General features: G+C 44.8%; 1 protein-coding gene across 2 annotated transcripts in view; it reads left to right on the forward strand.

Annotated features, from left to right (window-relative positions):
* Positions 1-20,976, forward strand: part of KIF16B (kinesin family member 16B) — a 499,368-nt gene that overhangs the window by 53,059 nt on the left and 425,333 nt on the right. For both annotated transcript variants that reach the window (XM_075339277.1, XM_075339278.1), the window contains exons 3-6: positions 3,965-4,078; positions 6,677-6,793; positions 17,464-17,561; positions 18,847-18,956. In XM_075339277.1, coding sequence (XP_075195392.1) covers positions 3,965-4,078; positions 6,677-6,793; positions 17,464-17,561; positions 18,847-18,956 — 439 coding nt within the window. The remainder of the gene's footprint in view (positions 1-3,964; positions 4,079-6,676; positions 6,794-17,463; positions 17,562-18,846; positions 18,957-20,976) is intronic.

Consider the following 20,976-nt stretch of genomic DNA (forward strand, 5'->3'; position numbering starts at 1 on the left):
TTATCTGTAGAAACAATGAAATGATCCATCACTAGTTAAAGGGAACCTGTCACGTCCCCTCTGCCCTCCAACCCAGCAGCAATCATACCGGTATGCCCAAATTCCCTGCCTAACCAGCCCTGTATAATGCTATTCACTAATATGAATGTATAAAAAAACGACTTATAAACCTCACTTTCCCTATGCTAATTAGGGCCTCGACTGGTCGAAGGGGCGTTGTTACCCCAGACTAGTTGGCCCTCTGTCCATGTTGTCATGCCCCTCTGGGTGTGGTTACATGACTTCATCAAGCAGACGTCACCGATTTCCATTAGCTGGCGGTGACGTGCACAGGGATGTGATAACATGGACTGAGGGCCAACTAGTCTGGAGAACGAACGTCCCTTCGACTAATCAAGGCCTTAATTAGCATAGCGAAAGCGAGGGTTATAAGTAGTCCTTTTAAACATTCATATTAGTGCATAGCTTTATACAGGGCAGGTGAGGGAGGGAATTTGGGCATACAGGTATGAATGCTGCTGGGTTGGAGGGCAGAGGGGACCTGACACATTCCTTTTTAAACATAAAACCCCTGCCAGTCAGCTGAAATTGTAAGAACACATTTCAGCCAGCCCCACACTTCCCGTTAAGGGGGTTGTCCGCTCTTGTGGGGAAAGTCTCTGACTGCATATTTCTGAATCTTTCCAGCGCTTGCACTGCACACTATCAGGATTCTCAGACAGCAATAAATATTGTATATGGAGAGAAGGTATGCACACCAGTGACTATGTAAGGGGAATATATAAAAAGCTGAAACTGCTGTGTGAATACGGACATGAAAAATCCAATAGCTATATGTAAGAATGATATTCTTACATATATCTCCCCAGGGAGAGCCATTCACAGTGTTTGAATGGGTCTCCTGGGGGATAAAACAAAGTTCTTAGATGTAGCGTGGCAAAAAAAACCTCAATCCCCTCCCCCCTGCTGGAAATGCTCGGTTTATGGCTGGCGGTATGTGGGTGGAGACCCAAACAGACCAGTCATTGACTTTCCGTAATGCTCATCACTCGCGTCAAGCTCATTCGAGTGCCTGACCAGCTCAAATAAAGTAATAAGCATTTGAGCATTTTTAAATGAGTCACAATATATGTGATAAATTCATGATCTGACTGCTACAGCCCCACTGATCACAAGAATGGGGTTCCATGTGAATGGAGCAGTTGCTACTTAATGGCAATACTTTTAGACCCCTAAAAGTTAAAGGGAACCTGTCGCCAGAATTTTCGCTATTTTACTAAAAGAATCCTCCTCTGCAGCTCCTGGGCTGCATTCTAGAAAGGTTCATCTTGCTACTGGCCCCCCTTACAGACCTAAATAACAACTTTATAAAATATTACCTTTTTGCTTTGGTAATGAGGTTTGCTGGCCCCGGGGGCGGGCTGTATTTCGTCAGTTATTCCCCCTCCTGCCGCTGTTCGCCGCCCCCCCAGTGTTTATTTACATAGATGAGGCCGCCGCCCTCATGTTCCGCAGTGCTGCTGAAGTCTCGCGCATGCGGAGTGGCACTATCGCGGGACTGAGCAGTTTTCAAATTGCAAGCGCCGGTGATGATATTGCGCAGACGCGAGATTATGGGCGGCATCACTGGCGCTCGCGATTTGAAAACAGTGCTCAGTCCCGCGGCCTCATCTATGTAAATAAACACTGGGGGACGGCGAACAGTGGCAGGAGGGGGAATAACTGACTAAATACAGCCCGCCCCCGTGGCCAGCAAAGCTCATTAGCATACCAAAAGGTAATATTTTATAAAGTTATTTACTGTGTTTCCCCGAAAGTAAGACAGTGTCTTACTTTCTTTTTACCCCCAAAAGTGCCACGATGTCTTACTTTCGGAGTATGTCTTTTATTGGAAAAAATCCCACAGCAATCGCAGCAAGTCTCCATGCAATGTACCGTATGGGGACTTGCCGCGATTGCGCCCTAAGTGTACCGCAAGTTAAGGAAACTTAACCACCAGCGGCTGCACATGAGGGCACTGAGGCTGTGTGATTTTGTATGTTGTCCATGGTCCTGATGGACCACGGACAACATTACTGCAACATTTCAACATTTCTCGGTAGCCGAGCGCTCAGCTGAGCGCCCGACCGCCGGCATGTGTCAGCTCTCAGCTGAGCGCTAAGCCGCCGGCAAGTCAGGGCGTTCAGCTGAGCGCCAGACCGCCGGCATGTGTCAGCTCTCAGCTGAGCGCCCGACCGCCGGCATGTGTCAGCTCTCAGCTGAGCGCTAAGCCGCCGGCATGTCAGGGCGTTCAGCTGAGCGCTCGGCCGCCGGCATGTTAGGGCGCTCAGCTGAGCGCTTTGCCGGCGGCATGTCAGGGCGCTCAGCTGAGTGCTTTCACATGCCGGTGGCATGTCAGGGTGCTCAGCTGAGCGCTCGGCCGCCGGCATGTTAGGGCGCTCAGCTGAGCGCTTTGCCGGCGGCATGTCAGGGCGCTCAGCTGAGCGCTTTGCCGCCGGCATGTCAGGGCTCTCAGCTGAGAGCTGTCACATGCCGGCAGCATGTCAGGGTGCTCAGCTGAGCGCTTGGCCGCCGGCATGTTAGGGCGCTCAGCTGAGCGCTTTGCCGGCGGCATGTCAGGGCGCTCAGCTGAGCGCTTTGCCGGCGGCATGTCGGGGCTCTCAGCTGAGAGCTGTCACATGCCGGCGGCATGTCAGGGCGCTCAGCTGAGCGCTCGGCCGCTGTAACTGTACTGTAAAGAGGAAAAAAAATAAATAAATTTTTACTACGTCTTACTTTCAGGGTACGTCTTACATTAGCCGACCCCCCCCCCAAAACCCCCACTACGTCTTACTATCGGGGGTGTCTTACTATCGGGGAAACACGGTAGGTCTGAAAGGGGGGCCAGTAGCAAGATGAATCTTTCTTGAATGCAGCCCAGGAGCTGCAGAAGGGGATTCTTTTAGTTTAATAGCGAAAATTCTGGTGACAGGTTCCCTTTAATGCAGTGGTGGTCAGGTCACGTATGTGCACCACCACTCAGTTTACATGGGTCTCTGGGTTTTTCTTTCTCAGAATCAGGGGTGGTTTCCAAAAGTTGAATCCTTGATAATCATACATTTATCTATGGATAGGTGATAAATGTTTGTTATGGAACACATCCTTAAGACTGGAAATGCAAATTTTTATGTTGTTTTTGAGCCAAAGTTAGAAGTAGATCAATTAAGAATTGTAAGCCATTCCTTCTTTCTGTAGACCTCCTTGCAGGTTCTAGCTAGTGCTTGAAGTGTCCAAAGAAGTAATTTTGTTTGGTCAAGAAAAAAACGTGTATACTTGAGATGATGTGAATCAATCTACAGGACCTTGTCCAGTGGCCACTTCACTAATCTGTGGCGCATGGGCAGGAGCCCTACCACCTGCCAACATTTGTAGCTCTTCTTTTGCTTAGCTGTCCTGGCGCAACGTCACATGCGCGTCACACTGTAGCGATGACCTCTCGCCAGGCCGGCTAATCAAAAGATAAGGGTAGGAGGTGGCTCGCAGGTCTCCTGTATGTTGGTCATTGATTACTGGCGGGCTACCGGACTGGGTCCTGCTAATTGATTTGGGCCATGTCTAATACATATACACATTATAATACTCATTCTTTCTTTTTCATTAAGTATAGTTTTGCATCTTCTGAGGATAATGAATACATGCAGTGCCTTAGCCGAAAGCGCCACGATCCCCTGATTGTAGAGCCGCTGCTGCTCTCTTCACTTTTGTATTAAATGGGAATTTGTTTAATGTTTCTGTGTGCATAAATCCTCGTGGCAAAAGATGTCTTCTCTTTTCCTTGAGTTAATTAATCATATCCTTGCCACCAGGGAGTTTAGGATATCATGAAATTGCTATTGAAACTCTTTTAGCTGAAGGTGATATGGGATTTTGTGTGTAAATAACACGGCATGATGTATCCCCCTAATTATGCATTTGTTTTGTGCAGTTGCCTGATGGGGTCACCGGGGACTCGGGTCGAGATCGCACGAAAATATTCACCTATGACTTTTCCTACTTCTCAGCAGATTGTAAAAATTCCAGCTATGTGTCTCAAGAACGGGTAAGACGTTTTCTGATTCCACCATCAATTCTCTTTTTATTTCTTTCTGGGCATTTTCATTTTAATGAAGGACTGATGTGAAATGGGATTCTCAACTTGCAATAATCTCCCTGTAACGAGCCGCCGAGGCTGCTGCTTTATATTCAGTGGTCGCCCTTTTTATTTAGTAGCTGTTCGCAGAATGTGCTTATTGTTTGAAGGGGAGCTTGGGTTTTGCAGGAATTTTGGCAAGCTCGAGGCTTCAAGTTGATTGTGAATACCAAAGTAAAAATACAGAAATGGATTGAAATAATATTCGCATTCAGCTTGTCTGTAGGGAAAGATTCCACTTATTTAGTAAAGGTTTGGGCTGAGTCATTTGATCTCTATGGGTTCTTTTCTTTTAATCCTGTACACTACTGTTCTTGTTGAATAATGCGCCTGTTTGCATATTAGGATAGTGCTAGAGTTGCCGCCTTTGGAGTAAAGTTTGCAATAGACTAAATTATTACCAGATGAAAAATGTTCAAGGTTTTTGGAGAGTTTTCACTTTAAATGGCTGTAATACAGGTGCTACCGAAGTATGGACTACTTGGGGTTCTGCAAAACCAATTTCAAATCCCCTAAGTTCTCCTCAGTAGAACCAAAGGGGGGGAATGAGTGAACATCAGAGGGTGGTATATGCATAATATAGATGCTAGCGTAGGAACAAAGAACAGGTATCTGAAAAATGCCTTTGGTCATGGCAGCATTTTGGTCAGTATTTGCGTTGATCTTTGTCAGCCGAAACCAGGAGTGACGCCTGATGAGAGTAAAACTTTACGGCAATGTTCACATGTGACTGAAAAGATATGTTTTAGATTTTGAAATGGACTTTAAATCCAGTTGAGTCCTGTTTTTGGCCATTTCTTGTACTCCCATAGACAGTAAATGGAGCATAGGTCGCGCATGCGCACCATCACATCATTCAGGATGGCGCTTTGCTGAACTTACTTCCTGGTTTCCAGAAACATTTTTTTTAGGATTGTTGGAGGTCAGAGCAATCGGACCTGCAGGAATGAGTAAGGGCCGTTTCACACATCCTGCATTTCGCCGGATTGCCTGATCCGTCACACTCCAGTACAGTGTAATACAGTACAATGGCATTGTGGCAACCTCTGGTCCCATGCTGTCATGTGACCGGAGCTTGCCGCGAAGCCATTGTACTGTATTGCACGGTTCTGGAGTGTGACGGATCTGGCAATCCAGCGAAATGCCGGATATGTGAAACCGGCCTAAGTCATTACTTACTATCTTGGGGATAAACTTTTAATGCTCATCCATTTTCTAGCCTTTTTGCCCCTTAGTTTATCAGCTGTAGCTAATTTTTATGTTTTAACACAACGTGGCTGTATGAGGCCTTAATTTTTGCCGGAGAAATATTGTATATGTGTATTCGAAAGAGTGGCCATAAATTATATTATGTAACCCAGATTGTGCCAAAAATTATATAATTTCTCCCTCATAAAATAAGGCCTTTAACAGCCATATTGGGTTAAAAGTTAAAAAAAAAAAACTATGGGTGTAAAAATGCGGAAAGGCGCAAACTGGTCATTAAAGGGAACCTGTCACCAGATTTTGGCCTTCTAAACAAAAATTTGCACCTTAAGCAGCACCTGTGCTGCATTCTATAAAGGTGCACGATACCCACTGGCCCCATGTCCAGGAAGCAGAAATCTACGGCAAACACCATCCAATTTTCCAAAATGCTTTATTCCATCATCATGTGCGGTTAAAAGTAGCGGGGAGAGAGTGATGATGGAATAAAGCACTTTGGAAAATTGGATGGTGTCTGCCTTCGATTTATGCTTCCTGGACATTGGTTTGGATTTTCTTTTCCCTGTCTACGTGCACCCATGACGTTTACACAAGGAGGACTGAAGCTGACCCATAAACCCGGTTTTAAGGTATTGCACGTTCTGGTGCAGAAACCTCCTCTACATAGTATACTTACCCTCTGACCCCACCTGTAGACACCAAAAATACCTTTATAAAATCTGCCGCCATGTATGTAAATTGTCCGGTCCGGTCCAGTCCAATGGGCGTCCTAATCTGCGCCTCCTGTCCCTCCTTTCGCCCTCCTCCTGTGCTGATTGACATGGATAACACCTCGGATGCCTTCCCCATAGGCGGGCAAAATCTCTATATTCCCGGCTCGCGCAGGCGCACTTCACTCTATTCTGTTGTGAGCAGAACCGAAGACATAGGTGTGTTTGCGTAAACAGTTGAGTTCTCTGCTCAGGCGCGAGATTTTACCTGGCGATGTGGTTAAAGTGAGGGTGATGTCATCCACATTGATGGGCAAAATCTTGCGCTTGCGCAGAGAACTCTCCGGTTTGCGCAGAAATACATGACTGCTTGTTCCAAAATAACATTTCCAGTGCTGTCCATGAGTTAATAGTTCATCCGCAGTTTAAGGTGAATATGGATTGGGCCTCAGTACCACATGGAAACTGTGAACACTTTTTTTATAAAGCAGCCATGTTTCTCTAATCCTGGTGAACCTCTTTAATGTGTAATGTGGGCATCCTCAGAAGGAATGGAGACGTTCGTGTAACCGATCAATATTGTGTCTTCTAGGTTTTCAGAGACCTTGGCACGGATGTCCTGAAGTCTGCATTTGAAGGCTATAATGCCTGTGTTTTTGCATATGGACAGACTGGTTCTGGAAAGTCCTATACTATGATGGGTAATCCGGTATGAACAGTTTTTATTATTCTTCCCTCTGTTAGTTTTTCTTTTGACAAGTTTCAAATAATGCTATCACAAGCTTAATTTACACTGACAATGCATATCAAAGCGCACCGAAAAAAAGTATGAAAACCACACAAAATACACATGCACTTTTCATGCATTTCTTGCCTACACGCAGTTGTCCCGTCTGCCAGAGGGTGCGTTTTTTTCTGCACTTGAGAATACGCAACGTGCACACATACCCTTAAGGTGCGTGCACTCAATGTCTTTTTTTCACTTGAATTCCACCTGGTAACTGCCTGAAAAGCGCCACAAAAGCTCCAAAAAAAGAACATAATGCACAGCAATGTTAAAATGACATTGCTGTGCTTGTGTTCAGTCATTTCTTCTTTTATCCACTTTAGACTTTGTAAACTGTGAAGCGATTAAAAGATGTGGCTCTTTCATCCTTCGTGTGACTTCTGTTAGGAATCTACTCACTAGTGATAGTTCACATTACAGTAAGATGGTGGCATAGCCATGACAAAGGTGATGGCCGGAGCCGGACCACCAGCAAAGCTGCTTCAGGAAAAAGACAACTGGGAGCTCCGTTGTTGTTGTCTTAACCTTTGTCCGGCTGAATAGGTACAATTGTAACTATTCCCTTTTTTAAATTGCAATAATTTTTTTTTTCGAAAAGCCGTAGAGGGCTGAAATTTCATGACATCTCTGCAGTTTTGATCCAGAATATATTGGCCAAATTTCAATAAAATATCTCCACCCCCTTCCAAGATAAGGGGTCGAGAAATTTTGGCAAAATTATGCAGCCTGACAAAGGTTAAAGATGCATAACCTTTAATGCAATTTTCCAATAATGGAACACTTTAACATTGGAAACTCTATATCCTAGATTAGCTGACACTTCCGTGAGGTTTATTCATCGTATTTCGTTCACCCTGTGGCTCTTTTCAGAGAAATCATTGGGTGACCCAGCACATCTGCCCTCATAACCAATTTTTACCTTTTTAGTTGTCTGCTAAGCACAGCCAATCAAACGAGATTGGCATTAGCGTAGAGATTGGCGTGAGTTTAGAGATTTTCCAAAAATCCTAACAGTCCAACCACTAGGGCCCTTAAGGGTGCTTTACACGCTGCGACATCGCTAGTGATCTCGTTGGCGATGTAACACGCCAGATCGCACATACAATTTTGCCAAGATCGCACATGTGACCAGCGCTACAAAAATGACCTATGTGCGATCTCGGCAAATCTTATCTGCGATTTGGCGTGTCACATCGCTAACGAGAACGCTAGCAATGTTGCAGCGTGTAAAGCACCCTTAAGGCTACTTTCACACATCCGGTTTTTGCTCTGCGGCACAATACGGCACTCTGCAGAAAAACCGCATCTGTTTTTTTTGCCGCCGGTTGCGGATTTTTTTTGCATAGACTTACATTAGTGACGTATTGTGCCGCATGGGCGTGCGTTCGGTCCGTTTTTTGCCGCATGCGGCAGATTTAGCCGATGCCGCGGCCGGATGGAACGTTGCCTGCAACGTTTTTTGCTCCGGCAAGAAAAACGCATCGCGCCGCATCCGGCCGCTGCGGCGCATTTTTCAATGCATGCCTATGGACGGCGGATGCGGAAAAAAACGCATCCGGCCGCCGCATGCGGTTTCTTCCACTGCGCATGCTCAGTAGCATGCCGCAACCGGAAAAAAACGGACCGGCCGCATGTAAAAACTTATGCAAAGGATGCGGTGTTTTCGCCGCATCCGTTGCATAGGTTTCACAGCCGGATTGAGCCGCACGGCTCAAACCGGATGTGTGAAAGTAGCCTTAGAGATCATGAGACTGGAGCTCTGCAGCCATGTCGTGAATGGTGCAGGGGTGGGCAGGATCTGGCCCTGCTTCATTCATTGTCTGTAGAATGGCCGGAAATGTGAAAGGCTGTATTCTGCTTTCTCAGGCAGTCCTACAGACAGTGATGGGCGCAGAAGTTGAGCGTGCGCACCTCTGCACCATTCCAGATGGACCTTACAGTTATCATGATCACTGGGGATTACAACTATTGGGCCCCAAGTGATCTGCAAGATATCCCTTATCTTACAAACAGGAGAAAACCATTGATATTATGGGAAAACTCCATCAAAGTTTACATGGCTGGCCTGTTAACGAGCATAGGAGCAGTATTGCCGAGCTTTGGTGCCGTATAGAAAGTGCGCTTGCTCCTCCTGATAAATATTGGTACAGAAGACTTTGCACTGGTCGGATTGGGGGTACTCGGGGCACAAATTTATTAGGAACGCTAACTGATTTGAATTGTTTTCAATATAGATATATAGATATATCTTCATAAAATAAAACATACATCACTTTGGGTAACATGGTAGCAGCGTAATACAGCCTTAGCGCACAGAGTATTGAGGTGTGCGCATTAATAGTACATTTTTATTAACACACACAGCCTATCTGTCTTTGCTATTATTACTGATAATACAGCTCCTTAATGTAATATGTAAAGAGAATTTAAAGCGGAGCTTTAAAAGTAAAAACATCTCAGCATGTGTTCTTAAGATTGAAGGAAATGCTAACATCCAACCGTCCGTCCGTCCGTCCGTCCGTCCACGTGCTCGCTGAATCTGGTTAATGATTTAAGAGAAAATTTGATTCGAGCACAGACAGGACCCGAGCTCTGCCAAAACAAGCAAAGTATTACTATAAATAACTGATACCTGGTTACACGGGGATCTCTAAAGAAAAAACAAGTTACATGACGTGAATGGATAAATAAGTGTGTGCAAAGCATGGCCAGAATGTGTGCGCTGTTCTGCTCGGAAACCCGATGAAGCGAAGTCTACGGTGCGGTTCTTTCATATGTTACGTTAAAAGAAAAAATGTTACCGTGTTAGAAAGTCGAAAAAAGATTGATTTCTCTCAGTGGGAGAAAAAAAATAGTAATCTTGTAGTTATGATGCCTTTTTTTTTAATAGCTAAAAAAAAATTAAAACGTGATGTTTGTTTATTTGCTTATTTATTTTTTTTACACCAGAGCTTAAGAAATGTAAGATGTAAAACCTATAAAAAAAACAAACCTACAAATTCTAAAAAATGTTACAAAGCAAGCTTTCGAGACTACTTAGGTCTCTTCTTCATGCGTGCTGTAACAATGTGCAGTGCCTTGCGAAAGTATTCATCCCCCTCGAATTTTTCAACCTTTTCCCACATTTTAGGCTCCAAACATAAAGAGAAAAATTTTAATGTTATGGCGAAGAATCAACAACAAGTGGGAAACAATTGTGAAGGTGAACAAAATGTATTGCTTATTTTAAAGTTAAAAAAATTAAAATAAAAAAAAATAAAAAGTAGGGCGTATTTTTCGTCCCTTTTACTTTCAGTGCAGCAAACTCACTCCAGAAGTTCATTGAGAATCCCTGAATGATCCAATGTTGTCCTAAATGACTGATAATGATAAATATAAGCCACCTGTGCGTAATCAAGTCTCCATATAAATGCACCTGCTCTGTGATAGTCTCAGTGTTCTGTTTATAGCGCAGATAGCATCATGAAGACAAAGGAACACATCAGGCAGGTCCATGATACTGTCGTGGAGAAGTTTAAAGCCGGATTTGGTTACAAAAAGATTTCCAAAACTTTAAACATGACCTGATCACAGTGAGAGATAAGCGATTCCTCTACCTGCCTCCTGCATTGATTGCAGCATTTACGGGGTTAAACGTCTGGGAGCGGTGCGGGCACCACTCCTGGCAGCGAGAGCTGGGTACAAGCTGTAAGGCCAGCTGGTCATCCAGTGGCGATTGCGGGGGTACAGCGCCTGAACTCCTGTGATTGCCATAATTAAAAAAAACACAAAAAATGCATGTGAAAAAAAACGCGCAAAGGCAATAAAAAATGCACTTTTTTCAGCTGCTTTTTTTCCTGCCAAAACATGTTTTTCTGTTCAGATTTTCTGCACATAAAAACGCAATGTGGGCACATAGCCTTACTCGTGGCTAAACATGTCTGGTGTCCAGGGCACAATATAAGCCATATGAAAGTTGTCATATTAAAAGGCAGCTTCAAATCACAAAAAGACAGAATGGTCTGGGAATAAAAATGTATGACTGTCTTTGATCCCCTCCACACAGGACTAAGGCTAAGTTCACATTTCCGTTGTTTTGCATCAATCACATGCGTTGCTTGACGCATGTGACTGATGCGTTGTACAACGGGTGACAACGGATGACAAAGAAAGAGAATTTCATTGTCGGATTCCGTTGTGTGTTGGGGGCGGAGTTCGGGGGGGCGAAGTTCGGAGGGCGGAGCTGAGGACGTCAGTGCCGCGATCTGCATGGCTGGGGACAGGTGTGTGTGTGTGTGTGTGTGTCTGTGTGTGTGTCTGTGTGTGTGTCTACATGCATGTGTACATGCGGAGTGCGGGAGGGGGCGGAATGCGAGGTGGCGGAGCCGAGCGGGGCCGTGGAGCTGAGGACTTAAGTGCCACGGGGACTGCAGGGCTGGGGACAAGTGTGTGTGTGTGTGTGTGTGTGTGTGAGTGAGAGTGAGTGTGTACACATGCGGAGTGTGGGAGGGGGCGGAGCCGAGTGGGGAAGTGTCGGCCTCCTTGCACACTGTATCCAGGGTAAATATCGGGTATAAGCAAAGCACTTTTTGCTTGGTTACCCGATATTTATCTTGGTTACCAGCATACACCGCTTAGCGCGGGCTCCCTGCACCCGTAACCACTGTAAATATCGGGTAACTAACCAAAGCGCATTGCTTGGTTACCCGATGTTTATCCTGGTTACGGGGGCAGGGAGCCAGAGAGCGCATGCGCAGCAAAATCCTACGGATCGCGCTGCTCAAAAAACGTTACAGGCTGCGTTGCTCCCGCCCGGCGGTCAGTTATAAAACGACTGACCGCGACGCAGCGGATGCAACGCAGCATCATCAGTCGCAATCCGTCACTAATAGAAGTCTATGGGGAAAAACAGGATTCCTGCAATATATTTTGCAGGATACCGTAATTCCTCAAGGCTATGGATTGTGACTGATGAAAAACAACGGAAGTGTGAACTTAGCCTAAATCTGTCAGAAGGATTTATAACTTTCTACAAAATCTACTGACCCTGAAGAAGAGACCTGAGTAGTCTGGAAAGCTTGCTGTATATTCCCATCTTTTCAGTTAGCCATTAAAAGGTATCAACCACTGAGGACTTCAGTTCTTTTACACAATTTTTTTTATCTCTACTGGCTAACACGGTTCAAAGATATATATTTTACCTGTACAAAATCTTAAGAATCTACTCCAGAGTCTGTGAGGGCCCCAGGTCTCTGATCTTACATGGATATTGAGACATTAGCTTTCACTCCACTATTCCAAGCTAAATAAGGCTTCAGTCGCTAAGCTCACTTTGTTGTTTTAAATATCTATTTGTCATGTTTCTGCTTTTTTTGTGTATATTGTTGAGTTTCGTGAAATACGTAGCCTGATGAAGAGACTTAAGTTGTCTGGAAAGTTTGCTTTCTAACATCATTATTTGACTTTTGTATCCATTAAAAGTTATCATAAATACAAGATTATTTTGTTTCTCACACTGAGAGCAATCAGTCTTTCATACATTACGTCATGGAAATCTGATGGCCTCGTTAAAGCACCATTCCACCACTAAATTGCTTCAGTGGCCTCATCTTCTATTGCTGCAGCTCCAGGCTGCCAGTGATCTGCTAGCACACTCCAGTGCGCATTACAACTGAGATCATCGTTATAGCTCTCATAGACTTTCATTGGGAGCTTGTGATGTAATTTCAGACTTCCAGCTAGACAGAAGTTGCTATCGAAAGATGGCGCCGGTAAAAGGTGAAGCCGCCAGAAAGTGAGTATATGGCTGGGGGCAAATGATTTATGGCTCCTCTCCAGTGCTGAAAAAAAAATGCTCTAGTAGCACGGTGGCTCAGTGGTTAGCACTGGAGTCTTGCAGCGCTGGGGTCCTGGGTTCAAATCCCACTAAGGACACAATCTGCAAGGAGTTTGTATGTTCTCCCCGTGTTTGCGTGGGTTTCCTCCGGTTTCCTCCCACACTCCAAAAATATACTCATAGGGAACATAGATTGTGAGCCCCAATGGGGACAGTGTTGCCATTGTAGGTAAAGCGCTGTGGAATTAACAATGCTATATAAATTAATAAATATTTAGTATTATTATAGTACTTTAATAGTTTGATCAGTTATAAGACAAATCCCTCTTAACCATCAAGGCTCCGGGAATAACAGGAGCCATGACTTCAATATAAGCAGATCCCATAGTAATGGGGTTTTCCCCCTAAATACATGCTTGACCTATCCTAAAGACCCCTGTATTTTATAGGATTAACAGAACAACTGTCTTTCAGTCCCACTTAAGCACTGGCGGACATAGACAAGAGGTTCCCTGTGCAAAAACAATATATGGGCCCTGTGCAGTTGTAGCTCATGATTATGCACAATTCCACCTGCATTGGAGGTTGTAATGGCCCCCTGACCTCTTGGGCCCCTTTTTGGCTGCACAAGTTGCTCCAACGATATGTCCACCGCTGCACTAAAGTGATCAGAGCGATGGTAACACATACACTGTACAGCTCCATTCACAAAGCTTTTTTTGCAACATTTGTCAGTATGTTGAGGTCCCAGCAATTAGATTTCCATCATTTATATGTTTGTAAACCATCCTGTTGATATCCTGTAATAAAACCGCTAAGCAGGAAACCGTTTTAGGGTCTGTGCGCACTGGGAAATTTGCTTTTTTTTTTTAAAGGGAACCGGTCAACAGTTTTATGGCCTATAAGCTGCGGCCACCACCAGTGGGCTCTTATATACAGCATTCTAACATACTGTATATAGCAGTGCAGGCCGCTGTGAGAACATAAACACTTTATAATACTCACCTAAACCCGTCGCTGCGGTGCTCATTGGCCTCGTGGGCGGCGCTGTTCTCTGGGACCGGCGCCTCCTCTCTCGGCCATCTTGCTCAGAACAGATCAAAGTAGTGTAGTGCACCTGCGCAGGACTTCAGTGCCGGCGAGTGTGTATGACGTGAACGCGTCATGCACACAGGCTTCAGAAGACGGAGGAGCAAGATGGCCGAGAGAGGAGGCGCCGGTCCCGGAGAACAGCACCGCCCACGAGGCCAATGAGCACCGCAGCGACTGGTTTAGGGGAGTATTATAAAGTGGTTTTTTTTATGTTCTCACAGCAGCCTGCGCTCTTATATACAGCATGTTAGAGCGCTGTATATGAGAGCACACTGGTGGTGGCCGCAGCTTATAGGCCATAAAACTGGTGACAGGGTCCCTTTAAGAAAAATCCGCACCCTCTGGCAGAATTCCGCACCTGCGGCAAAAACCGCACCAAAAACGTGGCATCTGCATGTGGTTTTGCCGCGGTTTGATGTGTTTTTGGTGCATATTTGCTACGTTCCGCGGGTTGGTCCATGCTGTTTTTTATTACCTATGGCAAAAACGCAGGTACCTGCGGAAAAAAAAACCAACATGCTACTTCTTTTTTGCTGCAGAAATGGAATCTGCATTACTGCCATGACATGGCATCTATGGCATTGATCAATTCAGTAGCTAAATTTCTCTTGATTCATATGTTCATGGCAGTAATGCAGATTCCATTTTTCACATTTTCACTCTTACATATAGCTATTGGATTTTTCAAGTCAGTATTCACACAGCAGTTTCTGCTATTTCAAGTATTCCCCTTACATAGTCACTGGTGTGCATACCTTATCTCCATATAGTGATGTTTTTTTAGGTTTTTGCACCCAGTTCAGACATAGAATGGAGTTCCAAACGCTATTCCTTATTATAAAATATGTATAAGCTTGTATAACACTGGTCATAAAATGTCCGTTTATCTCTGGCTTATTGATTAAAGCTTGCATTCACCTTTGAACAACATGTACATAGTTACATAATCTCTTGTAGTCCACTCTCACCTAGGCCCTTGTTCAGTAATCTGCTAGTTTCTTCTCGATTTGACCTCACAGCCCCCTTGAGCCCCCAGTTTCATCAATATCTTCAGTGTACACTTATTGGAGAGGTACTGCTATTCAGCAGCATTAACTAGAATTCACTGTTTTTTTCCAAAAAAATTTGCTTTCAGTATTTTTTTTTCATTACATAGGTGTTTGTTTAGCCCTTTTCCTCATTGCTCTATAAATTTTTCTTTTTTTTTTAGTAAATGATTCAGTTTTCCTAATGATTACCGTGCACCAAGGTCTTGTGTAAAAGCAGAGAACAATTGATTTTCTGGTCTTGCGTGGGATAAGCGAAGTATCCTATAATTAGAGGCCTGTCTGTAATTAGACAAGTCATTTGTTGACTTGTGTAACCTGATCGCCTGCTTTCTTTTGCGGACAAGTTGAAGATCTTGTATCATAAAGTTTTATATGTGTAAGGGTTGTCTTTCTCATAGAAGCTTTCAACTTGCGCTAATAGGGTCCTCAGTGATGGCCCCTTTCGACTTGTCCTAATCTAAATATATATACTGCAGATATTATACATTACAAACAAAAGAATACAGCAGCACTCTGCATACATCTCCGCTCTTAAATCCTAAGTGTTATGACAAGGCTCGTTTAAAGGGTCATGTTTGACTTTTAGGATTGCCACTTCCACAGCCAGATCAAATCTCATGCTTTGCACTGATGAAAGGCAATCAACCCGAAACACCATGTCTGCAAATTGTGGTTCTGATCTGGTATAAATCCTAAGGGGTACTTTGCACGCTGCGACATCGCTACTGCGATATCGTCGGGGTCAAATCGAAAGTGACGCACATCCGGAAACGACGTCGCAACGTGTAAAGCCTAGATGCGCCAAGAAACGATCGCAAAAGCGTCGAAAATCGGTGATCTGTGTAGCATCGGTCATTTTCATAATGTCGCACCAATAGGAGATACGATGATGTTCCTCGTTCCTGCAGCAGCACACATCGCTGTGTGTGAAGCCACAGGAGCGAGGTACATCTCCTTACCTGCCTCCACCGGCTATGCGGAAGGAAGGAGGTGGGCCGGATGTTTACGTCCCGCTCATCTCCGCCCCTCCGCTTCTATTGGCCGCCTGCTGTGTGACGCCGCACGACCCGCCCCCTTAGGAAGCAGGCGGGTCGCCGGCCAGAGCGACGTTGCAAGGCAGGTAAGTGCGTATGAAGCTGCCGTAGCGATAATGTTCACTACGACAGCTATCACAAGATATTGCACATACGACGGGGGCGGGTATTATTGCGCTCGGCATCGCTAGCGATGTCGCAATGTGCAAAGTACCCCTAAGTCATACTACAACTCGGTAATGGGCCACTTTGGCTTTAAGGATTGCTACTTCCAATAGGTGGCGCTAGAGTTTGTCTCCTTCTTCCTCGAAGAGACAATTTGCAGCTTAGCGATTACAGACATTGAATATGTGAAATTTGCGCTGTATAACTGCAATATGGAATATTCTTGTTAAAATAAAGGTACTTGGTGCATAAATTGCCCAATTCATGAGAGTCCCTAAACCACAACAAGGTGACCTTGCTTTGATGGCATCCTAAACTACTATTTATTAAACATGCCTCTCCCAGGTTAAAAGTCTATGAATTTAAAGGGCAGGTAGGATCTGGAATTAATAAAAAAAAAAAATAATCAAACATTTCTTTTTTTCTGCGCTATGTTTTATACAAAAATAGTGGCGGTTTTCAAGCGGAAACCAGTTGGAGAGTGGTCAAATCCCATCTTTTAGCTGCTTCACAGCTTTCAAAGCCTAATGCGGTTAAAAGAAGTGACAAAAGATGGAACGTATACACAGTAATATATTCATTCTTCAGTTTTTGCTTTTTCAGGTGGGTTCCAGGCTGAAAGACATTGTGTTTACAACCCCCAAATGGGAGATGCTGGGACAGAAATATCAACATCTTGACATTCGAGTAAGGCCTAAGACACACGGCATGAAAATCGGAGCGAGTGGAATGCGATAAAACATCGCATTCCACTCGGACCAATATTACCCTATGTCCCAGCACCCATGAGCGATTTATTTTCTCAGCCCTAATCGGACCGAAAAAACAATCGCAGCATGCTACGGGAGCAATGGTTCCTGGTTTCTCTCGCACCCATTCAAGTCTAGGGGGCGAGAGAAAAACTGCACTGCACTCGCAATACACCGGTGTACCGCGAGTGCAGGGTGAAAATGACAATAGCTGAAAACGAAGGAGAGAGGGAGATAAATTCCTACCTCTCCTCCGCGGACCTCAGTCGCAGTGTCACTCTCATGACACTCGGCTCCTGCTGTGCTGCCAGCGTGAGCCGAGTCTCATGAGAGGATCGCAGTAGTCCCTGTGTGGCCCCGGCCTAAAACAAGAACTGTTCTTAAATTGTAACTTTTTTTTTTTTTTTTTTTTTTTCTTCATATTAAACTTTTTTGCCTTCATCAAAAATCCAAGCCAATTTATTTATTCTTTTCTGGTAATGTCTGGTATTGCAGCTCCTCTCTCTGAAGTACGCAGAGCTGCACAACCTGTTGGTGGACGTGGCACTGTGTTTTTGTGTTTTTATAACTTTTTTTTTTTTTTAAAATTTCTGGACATCCTTTTTAATATGTGCTAAGATTTTTGCATCATATGTAGATCAGTGAAGTATACATAATACTGATACTTGAATTGCTTCTACTTACGCAGGGTGATTGTGGCCTCATACCCAGGATTTGTGAAGGACTGTTCAGTAGGATTGCCGACGTTACCAGGAAAGGTGATGCCTCTTTTCGTACAGAAGTGAGGTAGGTGTAAAATTTTCAGATTAAAACCCCCACTCTCTCTCTCTCTCTCTCTCTCTCTCTCTCTGTATATGTATATCTGTATATGTATACATATATGTACGTATATATATATGTGTGTATATGTATATGTATGTATATGTATGTATGTATGTATGTATGTGTATATATATATATGTGTGTGTATATATATATATATATATATATATATATATGTATGTATATGTGTGACCTTTAATATTAGAGATGAGTGGACCCGTAGAAGTTCGGTGGGTTCTGCAGGACTTTAGATAAAGTTCGTTTTGGGACCCGGACTTGACCTGAACCCCAATGGAAGTCACTGATTGGATCTCGACCCATATACAGCCATCCATAAACAAAGCACTTCCGGGGGATGAAGGGCAGCAGGTTTTTTTTTTTTTTTGGACACACTACATCATGAAACGTTGTTTGTACCCCCATTAAGAGTCATTCATAGACTGCAAGAGGCTCGCACTGAGCCTAGTACTGAGCGCACCCAAGCACAGCGATGCTTAATCGAGTTTTTTTCCATACGAGCAGCACCCCAGCTCGGACACTGATTTTTTTTTTTTTTTTTCCTTTAAAAAGTCAGTGTTCGGTGTGAGCCCTGACATTTACAGTTCTGGTTCACTCATCTGTATTTAATATATCTTTGTGAAATTCTTTCGTAGTTACATAGGTTGAAAAAAGACCTAGGTCCATCTAGTTCAACCTTCCTCCACCAATTCTACATTTTGTCATTAAGTTATTTATAACCAACAATGTTGTGTGTACTGAGGAAATCATCCAGCCCTTTTTAAAAGCTGTTATAGTATCTGCCATTACTACCTCTTGTGGTCGGCAATCCACAGTCTGACCGCTCTAACTGTAAAGAACCCTTTCCTATTTTGCATTTCTTCCACTCTGTGAATGACTCCTGGTCAATTGTATTGTTTTTCGAAGGAATAAGTCATATGCTAATCACCACACATGAATTTATACATATAAATGAGATCTGCTCTTTTTTCTAAGCTAAACATATCTAACTTCTTCACCTCTCATCATATGGACCCCCTCCATTCCTTGTAATAGTCTAGTTGCCGCCTTTGAACTGACTCTAACGTCTGAATGCTCTTTTTAAAATGTGGAGCCAAAAACTGGATCCCATTCATAAATTGTTCCTATTTATAATATTGATACGCTCCCTGATCATATCGGACATATTCAGACAGCGTAAGCCTGGTGACACAATCCCTTTAAATGATTTAGTTTGTGCTGTTTCTTTCAGTTACCTAGAAATATACAATGAAAGAGTAAGAGATCTACTAAGAAGAAAGTCATCCAAAACCTTCAATTTACGTGTTCGAGAGCACCCTAAGGAGGGACCATATGTTGAAGGTACTGAGCCGTCATACAATAATAAAATGCTATATAATGAATCATTTCTTTGTTAAAGTGTCTTAATATGAACAGAGTAATCCTTTTAGTCTTAAAGAGACATTCAAAGAACAATCTGATTGAGAGGGATAAATTCTGGGAAAACTGAGTGGCACGTCATCCGCTTAGCTTTCTTGGAAGAGTGCATGGTCAGCCCTCAACTATAATGGTCCCTGGCAGCCTCACCACTTTATCCTTGTGATATGTCAGTGTTTCTCCTGAGACAACCCCTTTTAAGGCTATGTGCGTACTAGGGTGATTTTACCGCGGATTTGCTGCATGTTTCGCTGCAGAAAATGTTCATAACCTTTCTACAGTGATTCACCAGTAAAGGCTATGGGAAAAAAAAGCTGTGCGCACTATGCGGATTTTGACAGCTGCATGTTTTGTTGCGGGATTCCCGCAGCAAAAACAATTGAATGTCCCTTCTTTGTAATCATGAAATCCCGCAGGGAATAACAGTTAGCAAATTCTGTGCGGTTCATTGCGTTTTCCTGCGTTTTTCCCTGCGGGTTTAGCGTTTTTCGGGACATAATGTTCATCACTCAGGGAAGTGATGTCATTATGACAGGAAGAGGAAGCGGAGCAGAGTAAACACACACAGATCACACTCACACACAGACACATAGAATACACATAGAAATCAAACGTACATATAAAAATAAAGAAACAAAAAAACCCGCGGGCTAAGACGTATTTTTACCGTAGAACCGAGGTAAACATACAGCGGTGGCCCGGTATTCTCAGGCTGGGGGAGGACGAGGGCCAGGGTTAATGCCCCCCCCCCTCCCGCAGCCGATAATATCAGCCCGCAGCTGCCCCAGGACTGTCGCATCCATTATGCGACAGTCCCAGAGTGTCCTCAGCTCTTCCAGATTGCTGTGATGCGGTGGCAATCAAGGTAATAACGAGTTAATGGCAGTGCATCGCTGCCACTAAGTCCTGGCTTAATCATAGCAGCATAGAATAAACACAAACACCGAAAAATACTTTTATTTTAAATAAAATAGCAAAAAAGCCCTGTCTTTCACCACTTTATTACCCCCCCAACACACAGCTCCGGCGTAATTCATGCAGGTCCCACGATGCTTGCATCCAGCCGCGTCTGACACATACTCAATGCAGCGTCGTAACGAGACTGCAGAGGTAATTACAGGTCATTTCTCATGGTCGGTAATGTGAACACATTACCGCTCGCGAGAACTGCAGTGTGTCCTCACAGGGACTCTATTGATTGATATGTCCTCTATCTATTGATTATCTGTCCCGCTCTCTGTCCCGCTCTCTGTCCCGCTCTCTGTCCCGCTCTCTGTCCCGCTCTCTGTCCCGCTCTCTGTCCCGCTCTCTGTCCCGCTCTCTGTCCCGCTCTCTGTCCCGCTCTCTGTCCCGCTCTCTGTCCCGCTCTCTGTCCCGCTCTCTGTCCCGCTCTCTGTCCCGCTCTCTGTCCCGCTCTCTGTCCCGCTCTCTGTCCCGCTCTCTGTCCCGCTCTCTGTCCCGCTCTCTGTCCCGCTCTCTGTCCCGCTCTCTGTCCCGCTCTCTGTCCCGCTCTCTGTCCCGCTCTCTGTCCCGCTCTCTGTCCCGCTCTCTGTCCCGCTCTCTGTCCCGCTCTCTGTCCCGCTCTCTGTCCCGCTCTCTGTCCCGCTCTCTGTCCCGCTCTCTGTCCCGCTCTCTGTCCCGCTCTCTGTCCCGCTCTCTGTCCCGCTCTCTGTCCCGCTCTCTGTCCCGCTCTCTGTCCCGCTCTCTGTCCCGCTCTCTGTCCCGCTCTCTGTCCCGCTCTCTGTCCCGCTCTCTGTCCCGCTCTCTGTCCCGCTCTCTGTCCCGCTCTCTGTCCCGCTCTCTGTCCCCCTCTCTGTCCCCCTCTCTGTCCCCCTCTCTGTCCCCCTCTCTGTCCCCCTCTCTGTCCCCCTCTCTGTCCCCCTCCCAGTCAGCTTTTATATACTGTATTCCAGAATACTGTATATAAGAGGCCAGACCGCTCTGT

The sequence above is a fragment of the Anomaloglossus baeobatrachus genome, chromosome 3 (genome assembly GCF_048569485.1).
Source record: "Anomaloglossus baeobatrachus isolate aAnoBae1 chromosome 3, aAnoBae1.hap1, whole genome shotgun sequence".
NCBI classification, from domain to species: Eukaryota; Metazoa; Chordata; class Amphibia; order Anura; family Aromobatidae; genus Anomaloglossus; species Anomaloglossus baeobatrachus.